This window comes from Schistocerca gregaria, chromosome 1 (genome assembly GCF_023897955.1).
Source record: "Schistocerca gregaria isolate iqSchGreg1 chromosome 1, iqSchGreg1.2, whole genome shotgun sequence".
Lineage (NCBI taxonomy): Eukaryota > Metazoa > Arthropoda > Insecta > Orthoptera > Acrididae > Schistocerca > Schistocerca gregaria.
Window position 1 is genome coordinate 826,201,981 of NC_064920.1, and position 17,996 is coordinate 826,219,976.

The 17,996-nt window shown below is 43.0% G+C and overlaps 1 protein-coding gene across 1 annotated transcript in view; it reads left to right on the forward strand.

The window, feature by feature from the left end:
* The window catches only part of LOC126271682 (ribosomal protein S6 kinase beta-1), a 201,082-nt gene that overhangs the window by 44,524 nt on the left and 138,562 nt on the right, over window positions 1-17,996 (forward strand). The window contains exon 3 of the mRNA XM_049974171.1: window positions 4,773-5,031. Within this exon, the coding sequence (XP_049830128.1) occupies window positions 4,773-5,031 (259 nt within the window). The remainder of the gene's footprint in view (window positions 1-4,772; window positions 5,032-17,996) is intronic.

Genomic DNA, 17,996 nt, shown 5'->3' on the forward strand with positions numbered 1-17,996 from the left:
TGTAAAGAAAAGAGCAACAATGTTTTCTGTGCCCAGGCTTGTCACACACACATAACTTTCATATTTATCATCAGTTTAAAGTTTTCATGTCTCCTTCAGATTAACAACATTAGCAACTGAAACAGAAGTAAATTTGTTCCCATTGTAGAGGAATACTGCTTTCAGAGAGACTTCTCTGGAATCGATGAACAAACAGCATTCATTTACACTCACAGACTTGATATCATTACAAAAAAATCATATCCTCTTCGTTGGGAACTATTCAGTGTAAAGAACATGGTGATCTCAATATGCACTAACTCGCTACCATATTGCTAAGAGGATAATTCTGCCCTTTTAATCATGAAACTAAAATATCATCAAGATGGTTCAACAGATTTAACCCCCCCCCCCCTCCCCCCCCCCAAAAAAAAATAAAAAATAAAAAAAAATCTTTGAGGTCCCCTTCAAACAAAAATGTGGCTCATTTGATTCATAATAGCCTCAGAAATATTGTGAGCTTGCATATCTCCTGTTCTCTCTCCTGAGTATCTGCTACTTTATTTATCTTCACGCAGTGTCACATTTTTCACGAGGTATTGGTATGGGCGAACGCCTTACAGCAGACAATAAATTCGGATATTGCACGTTTTCTCGTTTTCAAGGTGATTCCATCTAATTTTGCTAGACAGAAGTCTGTAGTACGGTTCATAGGTTCCCTCCTGATCATGGGGACAACAGAGGTCATGTGACATAATTTTCTTTTAAACCAGCTGTTTAGAAGTGTAGTATGTGACAAACAGCATAGGTGGGAAGGGGTAGTTTCATTCCTGGTAGCCAATCTTAAACCTGGAATAAAGGTCTCAGTTTCTGTTTTAACTGTTAACCTAACATAGGTATGAAACATGTATTCTTTTAAACAATGGAAAATCCAAGATGGATTGTGACAATATTATGAGAAGGAAAGTTGCTACTCCCCATATAGCGGAGATGCTGAGTCACAGATAGGCACAACAAAGACTCTCACAATTAAAGCTTTAGGCCATTAGTCTTCATCAATGATAGACTCACAAGTGCAGTCCAGGCAACTGAAACCACATTTATTCTTTTGAATTATCAGGAAATAAAAGCCAGAATCCTCATCAATTTTGAGCAACAAGCAATTGCATCCAACAATTACCACAGCTCTCAGCTTAGAGACAGATGGTTCCTCATATTCAAGCACAACTCGCCGGCAATGCTGCCAAGCCACCTTAATTTTCTAGAAGTAGGTTCCTGAACTGAGCGTCATCTGTAGTAAAATTGTGTGTTTTTCGATTATTTTCAAACAACTAAATCCATGGAAAATTTATAAGTTGTTATTCAGAAAAATAACCAATATGGTGGGCTTTCAAGAATTTGATAGAAGATAACATGTGGCAAGATAACAGAGCCCATTAGCCCAAAACTAAATTCATTTTAAATTTAGCCCCAGGACTTAGCAAAGAACACTGTTTACATTCTTTGTAATGACCAAGGACAATGGCATTGGCGGAGAGTTTAAAGTGCTAACAGACAAGCAACACTGCTTGAAATAAGCACAGAAGTCGGTGAGGTACGTACGATGAATTTATCCATTAGGACCGTGTGGCAAAATTCGGCGTCCATGGGCTGTGGCAGAAGATGAGTGACATAAGTGCCTTTGATTACTACATGACTTCACTTACAGCATCTCTCCTGGGTTCGTGACCACAGCTGTTGGCCCCTATATGACTGGAAAACCATGGCCTGATCAGATGAGTCCTGATTGCTGTTGATAATAAATGATGTTAAAGTTAATGTGTGACACATGGATCCAAGTTCTTAACAAGGCACTGTACAAGCCGCTGGTGGCTCAATAATGATGTTTGTCTGTGTTTGCATGGAATGGACTGGGTCCTTTGGTCCACCTGAACCGATCATTGATTGTAAATGGTTATGTTTAGCTGCTTTGAGACCATTTGCAGCCATTCATGGACTTCCATGTTCCTGAATAAACAGTGTCATGTCATGGGTCACAGTAGTTTGCAATTAGTTTGAAGATGATTAGAGTGAATTGATTTGACTACCCAGATCGCCCGACAAGAATCCCATTGAATAATTATGGGAAATAATCGAGAGGTCAGTTCGTACATAGGATTCTGCACTGGCAACACTTTTGCAACACCCATTTGGATGAACACTTGGTAACAATGTGGTTTTTAAATTAAAATACAAAAAGTGGTTATGTTTGGACTTTATTTCTGTTGTTCTAATGTGGTACATTTACTTTTTTGACTTTATCATAAATTATAGGAACACATACTGTTACTGCATGAACAATCATAATAACCTCTTTAATGTAATAAATGCTCAAAATGATGTCCTCCAGCTTCATTGCATTTGGCAATGTGTGTAACGAAATTCCTTTCAACAGTGAGTAGATTGTCTTCAGCATTTGTCGCATGTGCATTGACAATGTGCTGATGCATGTTTTCAGACGTTGTCAGTGGATCACGATAACAAATATCTTTCAATTTTCCCCAAAGAAAGAAATCCGGAGATGTAAGGTCCAGTGAAAGCGCAGGCCATAGGATGGTGCATGTATGACCAATCCACTTATCATTAAATATTTTATTTAATGCTGCTTCAACTGCACGCATGCTATGTGCCAGCCAGCCATAATGTTGAAAGTGCATCACCATTCTGTCATGAAATGAAACATCTTGTAGAATCAGTAAAATATTAATTAAGAAATTGGCATACATTGCACCGTTCAGATTGCCATTGTTAAAATAAGGTCCAATTTTATATCCTCCCATTTCCACAGCATACATTAACCCACCAGGGTCACTAATGTTCCACTTGTTGCAGCCATCCTGAATTTTCTATTTGCCTAATATTGCATATTATCCCAGTTTACGTTACATCTATTTGTGAATGATGCTTTGTCACTAAATAGAACTCTTGAAGAAGAAAAACATATTATCGCCTCGTAATTTATTTTGTGCTCAGTGGCAAAAATTTATGACATTAAAAATCATCGCCATGCAATTCCTGGTGCATAGAAATACGGTAAGGGTGAAATGTATGATGTAGAATTCTCGAAACTGATGTTTTTGAAATTCCCGATGCCACTCAGTTTGTCTGCTACTGATGTGCAGATTAGCCTCAACTGCAGCTAAAACACTTATTTGGACATATTCATTTGCTGCAGTTCTTGGTTGCGTGTCTTCCGCATAATTATTATGACTGGGCAAGCATATTATCATACCTAATTTAAGTAATGCATTGCACACAGTGCTGTTGGGTACGTTGCTACATTTGTGAGAATATTACAGTGCCGTCCATTACAAAGTGAAACAAATGTTCCGAATCAAACATTCCTCTTTATTTACCTACTTTATGAATATGTAATAAAAGTGGGGGGTACCTATTTAAAAATGCAGTTTGTCAATTTGACCTATGGCAGTACCATCCGTAACGCCGTCTTTTTGCCCCCCATTTTGTTGTATGATACTAATTTTGTGAGATACTTAGCCCAGTCAGCGCACGCGCTCCTCTGTCTGTGAGACACACACACACACACACACACACACACACACACACACACACACACACACACACAGGGTGTAAATAGTCAGGGAACACTTTCAATTATTTATTGCACTAGAACCAAACATTGTACACATATCATACATGTCATTTTGAAGAGAAACCCTGAAAGTTTTTTTGCCATATATACTGCCACAGCATAGTTTGGTAATTTGCCGATAGTCGGCGCTAGACACAAACACAGTGTGTTCAGGTGCGGAGTGAGCTTTCTGTGAGCTGGAGTTCAACAAAAACAAGTGTGCTCCAGCTATTCAATGGATGTTTAGAACCAAGTACAGTAAGAAGCCACCAACAAGGAAGGCCATTTACCACTGGCACAACAAATTCATTAAGACGGGTTGCTTGTGCCCTGCAAAGAGAAGAGGACATACCAGTGTGAGTGAAGTGTATGTGGAGTGCAGATGACATTCATAAGGAGATGACTATCGGCAAATTGCCCAACTACACTGTGGCAGTAAAAAAAAAAAAAAAAAAAAAAAAAAAAAAAAAAAAAAAAAAAAAAATAATTCAGGGTTTCTCTTTAAAATAACATATGTATGATGCTGTACATGTTTAGTTCTTGTACAATAAATAATTGAAAGTGTTCCCGGACTTTATTTGCACCCTGTATATACACACTTAGTCCCAGAAAAATATCTGTTTTGTTTATAGTTACAGCACCATTACATAAGTACCGTGAAGAGTAGTCAAATGGTTTCAGTTATCATCACAAGAAAATTAATTATGTAACAAATTGGTTTGTTTGTAGACCTGGTTCACTCTGAAATCCCTGCACCATAGTACCATAGCACACTGCAAGAGAACCCAAAACAAATGTCGTGGCCCATTGATGAAGCAGGGATGGGCTGCAACATTTGTTTTGACTTCTCTTGCAGCATGCTATGGTACTGCTGTACAGGGATTTCAGTGTGAACCAGGTCTGCAAATGTGCCTGAAAAAATAAATAATAAAATTAATAGCTTAACATTACTTATTTGAATTTATAACTAAAACTTTGTATCTCTTGTATATAGCTTTCTAATAAAGTGGAAGCTGCATTCCTGCAAGCACTCTTACTGCAATGTGTTATTTGTAGTTAGTTATTTCATATGTAATATATTGCAGTAATTAATTAAAATTATAAAAAAACTATTAAATCATGCTATCTAGCTTATGTAATTTTCTTTTTTTTTTTTCTATAGGTCTGAAGGTGTAGAGACTGTGCAGCTTTCAGAACAGAATGTTAATCCCGGTAGTGAGAAGACTGGTCCACAAGACTTTGAGCTTCGAAAAGTGCTTGGTAAAGGTGGTTATGGTAAAGTGTTTCAGGTTCGGAAGGTGACAGGCAAAGATGCTGGTACCATATTTGCCATGAAAGTGTTGCGGAAAGCTTCTATTGTCCGAAACCAAAAAGACACTGCACATACAAAGGCTGAGAGAAATATACTGGAAGCTGTGAAGGTACCAGTGAAAATAAAATTGAATATAAAAGATTCATTCCTTCAATCAGAGCGGTAGAATCTGTGTTTGCTTTTCGAAAACTGTTCCAAAATAAAGTTGAAGAACATTGTTCTAATCATTAAATTTAGTGGTAGCTTCTGTTTAATTACAATAAAAAGAAAATAATGTGAAAAAGATTATTTGGTACAGTCATGAGTTGATTTTTGCTGTGAAAAAGAATGTGGTTAACTTTAGAGTGAGACAGTTTTGTCATGTGGTTTGGTAAGTACAGACAAACAAATGTAGACAAGATTTTTATCATAGCTACGTTAAAATAAGGGGATCAATTTGTGTTTAGAAGGAGGGCAGGCAGAGAAAAAAGGAGGGCATAGGAGAAACAGAAACAGTGGTGGATACAGAAAACCTTAAAGGAGGGGGCAATAAAGATACCTTGAGCTACCTTTACTTTTACCGTTATAAAAAACTATCAGGTCACATGCAAAGTTTAAGAAAGTTTTATTTAAACTGATTATTTACTTATAGAAGAGAACGCCATCTTATGATATAAAAAAAGTTAAAATTGTTATCCTCTTCCTTAAATGATAAATTCTGTGTGCCTATTCTTCCTGACAAAATGGTTAGTTAAATCTTCTATAGGACAATCAGTGTTAGGGTGAGTGTTCAACAGATCTAATCCATTATGTCGAGCCTCCTTCATTGTCGACCTAAGCCATGTCTTTGTACACCACATTGTTGAAAAACTTCTTTCTACTGTAGTAATAGATGCATGCAGACAAGCGAATATTTTGTACAACATGTGCAAAGTAGGAGAGTTAGAGCTAGGACAAACAAAAATGCTTGCATAACAGAATCGTGATCATTAAGAGTGTTTATACTTGTTTGCTTGTGTTGAAGAATCTCTCCTATTAGTCTCTTTGTAATCACAATGAGTGATTCATCATCAGAGAATGGTGGTTCAGTTAAGCACTGATTCAGTTTATGTACCAGATCATTGTCATGTTTCAGTAGTTGTGAGGGCAAAAGTATGTTGAATTTGAAATGATAAATACTGTATTTTCTTCAGCAAAACGTTCTCTCATGTCAGTCTTAATGTGGTCCAGTGTTGGAATAAAAACAGTTCTTTTCCAATAAGTAATAGCAACATCATTATGATTGCAGTTTTCCCTGTGTATCTGTCTGCCGGTAAGACGAGGAACACTTATCTAGACGTCTGACTCTTCCATAAATGCCTTCATCTCTTCAACAACACGAACAAAGAGCTATCAACATTAGCTCTTGTGCTGTCGTACACCTTGAGTGTCGAATTTAATTTTGCTTTTGCCATTGTGATGTCCAAGCTAGGGTCTTGTATGATTTTGCAGACTGGATATATTATGCTCATAATATCACTCAGTGTAAACAGAGCAATGATAAATTCGCAATAACAGCATCATTTCACTCAACCTACCTTGTTTGACAATGTGGCGGAAGCGAATGTTTTAGGTGACTTCATTGTTACGAACCGTTTGCTAGATGCTGTAAAGAACGGCACTACTACTTCAATAGTACCAAGTGAGTTTCTTGCACTTGTAACTTTGCACTGCGAGAGACAGTGAGGTTGTATTGATGACTTCGACACAGTGATACTTATGCATTGATAGCTTTCTTTTTTATTGTAGCCACTGCTCCTGTCAGTCCTGACATATTAACTGACTAACATCACAGCCTATACCCACACAGTTCTCCAGTGACGGAGAAAGGCTTTCCATTCTCCTTAGAATCATAGCACCTAATACTTTACCAGTAATGCTATGCTCTTCATCTTGACTCTCTCAAGGTTCATCGTCAAATGTTTCTACTACAGCCATTGTCTTAATGGTTGCCAATGAAACCCAAAAATCTGTCGTGTAATTTGCTGTCACCATCAACATCTCTTACAGCTGAACTCATTTGGCACTATGTCTGTAGTCTCCTTGAAGATTATGCTGTAATAATGAGAATCTTTAATTTCCTCCAATATTCTTGATATCACTGTTTGATAGCATGAAATAAGTTGTTAACACATTGTTTTACTTCTGTAAGTGGCATTCGCTTTAGTGGCACATGAATCTTCCACAGTGATATAACACCTGTGGCTAGGGATTGGGATGAGAATGGCTTAGTGATGGACCAGGATGTTGTGTTGGTTGGGTGAATGGTGGGATTCCACTTCAGGAGGGTGCCTCTCATTTACGGGCCTTTTGATAAATAATCAAAGTGCTGCTGAAGGATATTGTTCTGTTACTCCAATTGATTATCCTTTTGGGCTCAATCTCTGCTAACCCACTGATCCCATACCTAAATCCATATATCCATGTCATCTTCATAAGCCGCACCTTACCCATGTGCTACATGCCTAGCTTATGCACCTGCCACCTCTGCTTCCGACATTCCTAGCCTGCACTCCTGCCTCCCTGTGAGCCACTAGCTACCCATCCCCAACCCTCCTCCTGCTTCCCACCTCTCTCTTCCTGTATCCACTCCACACCACCTCACCTGACACTACCTCCACCCCAGTCCACTTGCTACCCCCGTTCCTACTCCCCCCCCTTTCCCCATCCACTGGGGCTCACAGTTTTTTCAAGAGTTTGTGTATGGTGCACAAGAGGCACTGAGCTATTGTGCAGCATTCGTCTTTCCTGGACTGCATTTCCTTCCCTGTGCCCTTCCATCCCTGTCCTTACTCCTTCAGTGTTCTGACTTATGTCAACCTGGCCATCCACTTTGTTTCTTGTTTTCCTTCTGGTTTTCGTTCCACTGCCTTATTCTTTCCACCCTTTTTTTTCATTTCTGATCCCTCTTTGGGGTGTGACCTCCACTTCTAAATTTTCTCTCTGTACTGTAGGACATTTGTGAAAGAACTTCTTCCTGAGCATTTACTGCATGAATCCCCCCCCCCCCCCCCTCCCAACCTTCCTTCCCCTTACCCTTCTCCACTGTAGCCCCACCCTGCTAGGTCACCAGCACATGTAGCCAATCCATGTGGTGGGGCTGTTATGTACCCATTTGGCTGAGCCCCCTGACAACACAGGGATCACACTTCTGATACCCGAGATGTTGACTACCCGTGTATGCCTGAGAATGGTTGTTTGTCATTTTGTAGCATTTGAACTCCTGGCAGTGGCTACTGTGTCAGACGGCACGTGCTGTGTATGGGTGGCCCCCTTAGGGAGAGCCCCTGATTGGAGTGGGTGCTAATCAGGATGGTTGCTTTGCATATGAAACAGATTGAGCTCCAAAAAACTGACCATTCTTTTATGGCCGTCTCCTTGGTTGGTAGTGGATCATTGAATGCGGCTTCTTATGATTCTGTGGCTTCACTTCCTTGGCTACACCCTGGTAGTAGGACCAGGCTCCCCGGTTTTGGGTGAAACACTTTCCCCACTTGCTGGTCTGCCCTCTGGCAGATGAATCATGTTCATTGCCTCAAAGCCATTATTTTCTGTAGAAAATATTGAACTTGTGTTTGGCAAAGTGGAGTCTCTCAATAAGATGTGGTTGGGCTCCCTGTTTATCAAAACTACTACTGCCACCCTATCTACAGCCCTTCATGTTTGTGCTCATGTTCACAATGTCCTGGTGTCCATTACTCCTCACTAGCCTTCAAATGTGGTTCAGGAAGTCAGTTTTACATGGACCTCATCCTCCAAAACGATGAGAAACTCTGGGTCAGTCTGGAATGAAGGGGTGTTTAATTTTGTTTGTCTTGTGCAGAAAGGTCGTAAGGACTATCACACCAATACTGCCACCTTTTTTTCTGGTATGTGGGGGAGATATTCTCCCATAGGTTAAGGTTATGTATTATCGATGTGACATGAAGCCTCATGTCCTGCCACTGAGGTGCTTTTGGTCTTGTGTTTTGTGCATGTCTCTTCCCTCTGTTCAGTGGACCCTCTGTGTGGACACCCACTCCACGAGGAGAGCCTGTGTGTTCTGCAGCCCATGTGTGTTAATTGTCACAACCATCACTCTCCCCACTCACTATATTGCCCAGTTTATTAGAAGTAAAACAAGATTCAGGAGCACTAGTCCCTTGATCATTTATCCTACCTGAGGCCCATTAGAAATATGACTGACTCCACCTTGTGTGTATGACATCTAACTTTGCATCTGTTAAGTCCCTTCCTCCTCTTCTTTCCTCCTCATCTGGTCCTGTCCTGCTCTCCTCTTCCTCTCCCCAGTGGTTCCTGCACTCCCTTCTGGGTGCTGCTTCCCCTCCCTGGCTGCAGAAGTGTACCTCTTCTTCAGCCCCTGCCGGTTATGAGGCTCCCCTCTGGGACCGCTGTTCCTAGTGTTAGTCAGGCTGGAGGCCTGATGCCATAACTTGGCTATGGGACCTACAATCCATGCACCCGAAGGTCGCCAATGCTCTTTCAGTGCTTGATCTTGTAGAAGTCTGCTCCTCTCCGAGCCCTGCCTTCCTGGACCTATGGAGGAGGAGGAGGACAACAAACGTAAAGTCCCAGGACAAGGTCCCCCCCCGGTCGGTGCCCTGAGTCTGACCTCTGTGTGTGTGTGTGTGTGTGTGTGTGTGTGTGTGTGTGTGTGTGTGTGTGTAATAGAGGGAAACATTCCACGTGGGAAAAATATATCTAAAAACAAAGATGACGTAACTTACCAAACGAAAGCGCTGGCATGATGATAGACACACAAACATGCAAACAAAATTCAACCTTTCGCAACCAATGGTTGCTTCGTCAGGAAAGAGCGAAGGAGAGGGAAAGACGAAAGGATGTGAGTTTAAAGGGAGAGGGTAACGAGTCATTCCAATCCCGGGAGCAGAAAGACTTGCCTTAGGGGGGAAAAGCACAGGTACACACTCGCGCGCGTGAGGCGGAAGTGTAGAGGCAAAGATGTTGTTGAATGACAGGTGAGGTACGAGTGGCGGCAACTTGAAATTAGCGGAGGTTGAGGCCTGGTGGGTAACGTGAAGAGAGGAAATACTGTAGAACAAGTTCCCATCTCCGGAGTTCTGACAGGTTGGCGTTAGTGGGAAGTATCCAGACAACCCGGACGGTGTAACACTGTGCCAAGATGTGCTGGGCGTGCACCAAGGCATGTTTAGCCACAGGGTGATCCTCATTACCAACAAACACTGTCTGCCTGTGTCCTTTCATGCGAATGGACAGTTTGTTGCTTGTCATTCCCACATAGAAAGCTTCACAGTGTAGGCAGGTCAGTTCGTAAATCACGTGGGTGCTTTCACACGTGGCTCTGCCTTTGATCGTGTACGCCTTCCAGGTTACAGAACTGGAGTAGGTGGTGGTGGAAGGGTGCATGGGACAGGTTTTACACCAGGGGCGGTTACAAGGGTAGGAGCCAGAGGGTAGGGAAGGTGGTTTGAGGATTTCATAGGGATGAACCAAGAGGTTATGAAGGTTAGGTGGACGGCGGAAAGACACTCTTGGTGGAGTGGGGAGGATTTCATGAAGGATAGATCTCATTTCGGGGCAGGATTTTAGGAAGTCGTATCCCTGCTGGAGAGCCACATTCAGAGTCTGATCCAGTCCCGGACAGTCTTGTGACAGGATACTTTCCTCCTACTTGTATCCCCATCTTTTGCTCATTCAGTGGAACTGTAATGGTTACTAATGTCACCTCCCAGAGTTGCGATCCCTTATTTCCTTTTACGTGGCAGCTTGATCCGTTCTTCAGGAATCTCATTTTGCTGATGCTTACTCAGCGAACCCTTCATGGGTTCCTTGCTTTGTTGATACCGGATTGGCTCTTTGAGGGCTTCCAGTGCCATTTGTGCATTGGTCCATACGGACAGTGTTAGTACACAATTCCCCTTTTTATCACACTGGGCACAGTTGCTGTCTGGGTTCACTTGGACTCTGCAATCACATTTTGCAATCTCTATCTCTGGGAATTCAAGGAGATGGGACCTGGGTAAACTGAAAGAACCAGAGGTTGAAGAGTGTTTCAGAGAGAGCATTACGAAATGATTGACAAGAATGGGGGAAAGAAATACAGTAGAAGAAGAAAGGGTAGCGCTGAGAGATGATATAGTGAAGGCAGCAGAGGGTCAAGTAGGTATAAATACGAGGGCAAGTAGAAATCCTTTGATAACAAAAGAAATATTGAATTTAATTGATGAAAGGAGAAAATATAAAAATGCAGTAAATGAAGCAGGCAAAAAGGAATACAAACGTCTCAAAAATGAGATGACAGGTAGTCGAAAATAGCTAAGCAGGGGTGGCTAGAGGAAAAATGTAAGGATGTAGAGGCATATATCAGCAGGGCTAAGATATAGTGCCTGCAGGAAAATTAGAGGCCTTTAGAGAAAAGAGAACCAACCACTTGTATGAATATAAAGAGCTAAGATGGAAACCCAGTTCTAAGCAGCAAAGGGAAAGCAGAAAGGTGGGAGTATATAGAGTGGCTATACAAGGGCGATGTTCTTGAGGACTATTATGGAAATGGAAGAGGGTGTAGATGAAGATGAAATGGCAGATATGATACTGCGTGAAGAGTTTGACAGAGCACTGAAAGACCTGAGTCAACACATGCCCCGGGAGTAGACAACATTCATTAGAACTAGTGATAGCCTTGGGAGAGCCAGCCCTGACAAAACTCTACAATGTGGTGAGCAAGATGTATGAGACAGGCAAAATACCCTCAGACTTAATGAAGAATATAACAATTCCAATCCCAAAGAAAGCAGGTGTTGACAGGTGTGAAATTTACCAAACTATTAGATTAATAAGTCACAGCTTCAAAATACTGACATGAATTCTTTACAGACGAATGGAAAAACTGGTAGAAGCCGACCTCGGGGAAGATAAATTTGGATTCCATAGAAATGTTGGAACACGTGAGGCAATACTGACCCTATGACTTATCTTAGAAGATAAAGGAAGGGCAAATCTGTATCTAGCATTGGTAGACTCAGAGAAAGCTTTTGACAATGTTGACCGGAACACTCTTTCAAATTCTGAAAGTGGCAGGGAGTCAAATACAGGAAGTGAAAGGCTATTTACAATTTGTATGGAAACCATATGGCAGTTGTAAGAGTCAAGGGACATGAAAGGGGAGCAGTGGTTGGGAAGGGAGTGAGACAGGGTTGTAGCCTCTCCCCGATATTATTCAATCTGTATATTGAACAAGCAGTAAAGCAAACTAAAGGAAAAATTCGGAGTAGGAATTAAAATCTGTGGAGACGAAATTAAAACGTTGATGTTTGCCGATGATATTGTAATTCTGTCAGAGACAACAAAGGAACTGGAAGAGCAGTTGAACTGAATGGACAACGTCTTGAAAGGAGGCTATAAGAAGAACATCAACAAAAGGAACAAATTAAAACAGGTGATGCCGAGAGAATTAGGTTAGGAAATGTGACACTTGAAGTAGTAGATGAGTTTTGCTTGTTCGGCAGCAAAATAACTGATGGTCAAAGTAGAGAGGATATAAAATGTAGACTGGCAATGGCAAGGAAAGCATTTCTGAAGGAGAGAAATTTAACATTGAGTGTAGATCTAAGTGTCAGAAAGTCTTTCTGAAAGTATTTGTATGGAGTGTAGCCATGTGTGGAAGTGAAATGTGGACGATAAATAGTTTGGACAAGAAGAGAATAGAAGCTTTCGAAATGTGGTGCTACAGAAGAATGCTGAAGATTAGATGGGTAGATCACATAACTAATGAGCACGTATTGAATAGAATTGGGGAGAAGAGGAGTTTGTGGCATAATTTGATGAGAAGAACGGACCGGTTGGTAGGACATGTTCTGAGGCATCAAGGGATCACCAATTTAGTATTGGAGGGCAGCGTGGATGGTAAAAATCATAGAGGAAGACCAAAGAAGACGACGACAACAACAACAAGTCTTGTATTGTTCGTGGAAAGAAAGATTGTCTGTATGCCTCTGTATAGGCTCTAAGCTGCCTAATTTTATCCTCATGGTCTCTTTTTGAGATATATACGTAGGAGGGAGCAGCGCCGCCAGTCTGTCACCATAACCCCCGGACATGCTTCAGCGACCACCGTATGGCGCGGCAGTAGAATGTTGTGTGCTGCGGGGAATGGTAATTTTAGCTTGACCGCCTGGATTGCAAGGAAGGCCAACCTCTATAAAGAAAAGCACAATCTTACGGTGTGCTCCGCCCCTATAAGATGCATGGCTGTTGGGGTGGAACAGTCGCAAGCGGGCAACCTCTGGGGCACCTGCCGCACCCCAGTTGTATAAGGGTTACTCAGGCATGAGGGGCTCTGTCTGAGCGGACCTTTAGTTCCCTAGCTGCTCTTGGAACCGCAATGGACCCTTCGACCTCTACATTTCCCACTACCAGTGGATAGGGTGGGCCACTGGTAGGAAAACACACCCCATTGAAAAAGCGACTTTGTGTTGCGAGTCCTCCAGCGCCTGGTGTTACTATAGATTTATCGGACTGTCGTAATAGAGCACATGCTGATAACCAGAATGTGTTTTTGATTGTCAAATGGAAGGAGGGTAGCTTAGAGAGGGTTTCTCCCTTTTACATCCACAAGGGTCTTGAGGGAATTGCAGGTACACTGAAATCTGTGAAGCGACTGCGCAATGGGACTCTGTTAGTTGGGACTTCTAGTTCCCGTCAAGTCGCTTCCCTTCGGAAAGCAACCTGTCTAGGAGAGTACGCTATTGAGACCGAGCTCCACTTCACTTTGAATTATAGTAAGGGGTTGTGACATGTAGGGATTTGGCGGATCTCCCCAAAGACGAGTTGAAATCTGAGTGTGCTGACGAAGGTATTGTTGACGTGCAGCATATTATGAAACGAGTCAGGGGACCTAGTCAAATCCGACTCGTTTATTCTCACGTTCAATTGCCCGAGACCCCCAGAGCATGTTAAATCGGGGTTCTTACGTTTGCCAGTACGGCCATAATTTCCCAACCCAATGCGCTGTTTTAAATGTCAGCGCTTTGGGTATACTACGTTGGGGTGCAATGGGATAGCCACTTGTGGTAAATGTGGTCAGCCTGCCCATGACGGAGCAGATTGTTCATCGCCTGTGAAGTGCGTGAATTGCTCTGGGAGTCACCCTGTCTGCCCCATCTATATCGAGGAACGGAAGGTACAGGAGGTAAAAATATCTAAGCGCATCCTCTATGGTGACGCCAAGAAGCTCTTTAAGGCCATGTAGCCGCCTGTGTTTACATCATCTTTCGCGTCCACTCTGCAGAAACCGGTATAGTCGGCCACTGTTGCTACACAAACGGAGGTTGCTGGTATCAGCACTAACACCTGTATTTGCCAGTGCACTTGTGCTGCTGCGGTTGTTTTCAACCTGCAGCTCTCCCCACAACGTTGGACAAGACCGTGGTTGCTGACATTGGGGTACTTCCTGCCCCTCCCCATATGGCGCCTTCTGGCCAGGTGAGTAAAGCTCCAACTGTTGACAAGGTTCTGCATTCTAAGCCCCCCAAGACAAAGACGCCGAAGGTGAAGGTTTTGCCACCTGAGAAGACTAGTCAGGGTCGGTCCGATGACGAGGCCATCGTACTGTCTGACATCTCCCGTGGGTCGTCATCAGAGCTTATGGACATTGATGTCGACCGGGGGTGATCTTCTCGCCCCAGGAATAAATCTCCGCCCAGTACGGGCTCTCCTCCAAAGCACAGAGGCAGGGTGAAAGTTCAGCCACCCTGATCACTGTCTCCCATATTACAGTGGAACCGGAATGGGTTCAGGACGCATGTGGCCGAATTAAAACTCCTTATACGAGAGTGCCCCTTGTGCTTATGTCTCCAAGAGACACATTTTCGGCTCACTGATGCTGCTCCTTTACGGGGCTATACTGTGTATCGAAGAGATGATCTGACGGGGGAAAGGGCAAAGGGTGGTGTTGCGGTTTTTGTCCGTGAGATGCACCACTCATCTGAGCTCCCTCGTGTTACGGACTTGAAAGCATTTGCAGTTGACCTTCTTGTGGCGGTCGCCTGGTTTGGCTGCTCGAGACCAGGCAGCTTCTTAGCCACTCTGTGTGGCTTTCGGAGATGTTGTTCAACTATAGACAACTTGACCCTGCTTGAGGCGGCCATCCAGCAGGCCTTCCTATGTAACCAGCATTGTCTAGGTGTATTCTGTGACATTAATAAGGCGTATGACACTACTTGGCGCCACCTTATCCTCAATCAACTCCATCAGTGTGTCTTTCGTGGCCATCTCCCCATCTTCATTCGGACCTTTCTTTCCCACCGCCTCTTAAGATATTGAGTTGGTAACATGCTATCTGATTTGTACGTGCAGGAGAATGGTGTTCCCCAGGGAAGCGTTTTAAGTGTCACCGTTTTTGCCGTCGCCATTAACAGTATCGCGTCCACTATCTGGAGTCCTGCCATGTGCTCCTTGATTGCGGATGATTATGCTGTTTTTTGCTCTTCCTCCAGTCTTGGCACTGCTAGTCGGCAGTTGCAGCTTACAATAAATCTATTAGAGGCATGGACTGTGAAGACGGGTTTTACCTTTTCTGCAGACAAATGTGTGTGTGTGTGTGTGTGTGTGTGTGTGTGTGTGTGTGTGTGTGTGTGTGTGTGCTTTGAGCAGGAGAAGTGTCCATCAAGGTAGCGTTTTAAGTGTGACTGTCTTTGCCAAAGCTATTAATAGCAGTACATCCATAGTGAAAAGTCCTCTCCAATGTTCCTTGCTCTTCTTCGAGCCTCACAACGACATGTCAGTTGAAACTAACTCTAAGACATTTGGGTGAATGGGTGCAGAAGAGTAGTTTTAAGTTTTCCACCGAGAAGTCTGTGTGTGTTCTTTTTAACCATTCCCATTCCATTCTCATCTTTTCTGAGTTGAGAATGAGGGACACTGTCCTTACTTTAAAGACACAGTGAGTTTTCTGGGCCCCATATGCGACTCTAAGCTTATGTGGTTACCGTATCTTAAGGACCTGAAGAAATGGTCACTTAAAGCTTTAAGTATTTTAAAGTGTCTTAGCCACAGTACATGAGGAGCAGACAGGACTTATCTACTCCAGTTTTACAGGGCATTAGTGTGATCCCGGCTTGATTATGGTTGCACGGTGTATGCATCTGCAAGACTCTCTCATTTAAAGATGTTGGACATGGTGCACCCTGAAGGGATTTGGTTGGCCACTGGAGCATTCATAACAAGCCCCATACCAAGCATCTGTGCAGAGGCTGGTGAACTGCCACTTCATGTCAGGTGATGGCTACTTGTGGTGCGCCAGGTGTAGGAAACACTGTCCACACCATACACATCCACCTACTAAACCATTGTTCAGCCTCCACTGGAAAAGCTTTTTCACAACCAGCAACAGGCAATGAGGCCCTATGGGATTTGTGCACAGAATTGCCTTCCAGAGGTGAGTGTGGCCAGTTTTCATGTTTTACATCGTGGCGGAAGCAGATTTCCACCTTGGCTTCTCCGGAGGCCCAGTCTAAAATAGACTTGATGAATTTTAAGAAAGATTATACGTCAGATTTTACATTTAAAAGTCTGTTTAACATTTTACATATGCATCATGGTTTGACAATAGTGTATACTGATGGCTCCAAGCAAGGGAATTCCCTTGGCTGCTCTGTTGTGTTCCCCGACCATGTCACCAGGATTCGCCTTACTGAGAGCTCCATGCAATCTTGAAGGCACTGGAGCAGATGTGCTGTATTTGGGGCAATTAGTTTCTCATTTGCTCAGATTCCCTTACAATCGTTACAGAACCTGTACCCAACTGAGGAGTTGGTGCGACTGATAAATGACCAGCTGTACTTGCAGGCAGGGTAAGCAGTTGTCATACTGCTGAGTGCCAGGTCATGTAGGGATATGGGGAAAATGAACTGACCAATCAGGCTGCCAAAGAGGCCTGCAGAGCACAGGATGTGGCACAGTGTCCTATTCCCTTGCATGCTGTCGTTTAGACACCACACAGGAACTGCATGCAGTTGTAGAATGAGGAATGGCTGGTTGTGATGGGCAATAAGCTGTGATTGGTGAAGTCAACCCAGCTGTGGCGTTCCTCCTGCCAGTTGCTCAGGCAGGATGAAGTGACTCTCGTGCGTTTCAGAATTGGGCACTGCCCTGTCACACATACCTTTTTACTACAGCTAGAGGACCCCTCATTTTGTGATGCTTGTGGTGTCCGCCATATTTTAATGAGTGCATTTTATATTGTGCTTCAAGGCCAGCAGCAAAAATTGATGGGGATCTGCCCTCTATTTTAGCTGATGATGATACAAATGCGATGAAGGTTTTAAAGTTTTGTGATGTGTCTGGACTCTGGCCTAAACTTTTAGGCTAGAGGTTTTTGTGTATTGCATAGTGACTGGTTTCTCCTTTCTTTATTCTTGTGGCCAGCGAACCACGTCCCATCAGCTATATTGTTTTAGCTCCTTATACCACTTTGTTCCTGTGTTGTTAATGTTTACTACTGACGCAATATTTTGTTCTGTGTTTCTGTGTGGCTGTGCACATAGCTTTCCAACTTTTGATACCTGTGTTTTACCTACTGTTTTATCTTCCTGTTTTGTGTATTTTACTGACACTTGTGTCAATTTGTTTTCGTGCAGGCACTAAAGACCTTGCTGTCGTGCACCCATACAAATGTGTCCATGTCATGTCCATATCTACCTCGATGCCCAACACCAGACCATGGTCCCCCAGTTCCGTTTCTTGGGTCTTCTTTTTGTCAACAAGCTTACTAGGTTGCCCGATATTCTTCTGAAGATTGACTATATTCATAAATTAAGTGTCCTTCACATACTTACCCACACCTCATGGGGAGTGACCCTACTCCGCCTGTATGGGTCATTAGTTCTGTCTCACCTAGATTATATCTGTCAAGTTTATGGATCAGCTGCCCCTTCCATGCGGCTCCTCTTGGTGGTCCCGTTTCATCATTGTAGTGCCTTTCGCACTAACCCTATCAGTAGTCTTCTGGTTGAGGCTGGGATTCCTCTTCTTTTGGTTCTGCAGTCCCAGCTACGGGTTTTCTATGTCATTACTATC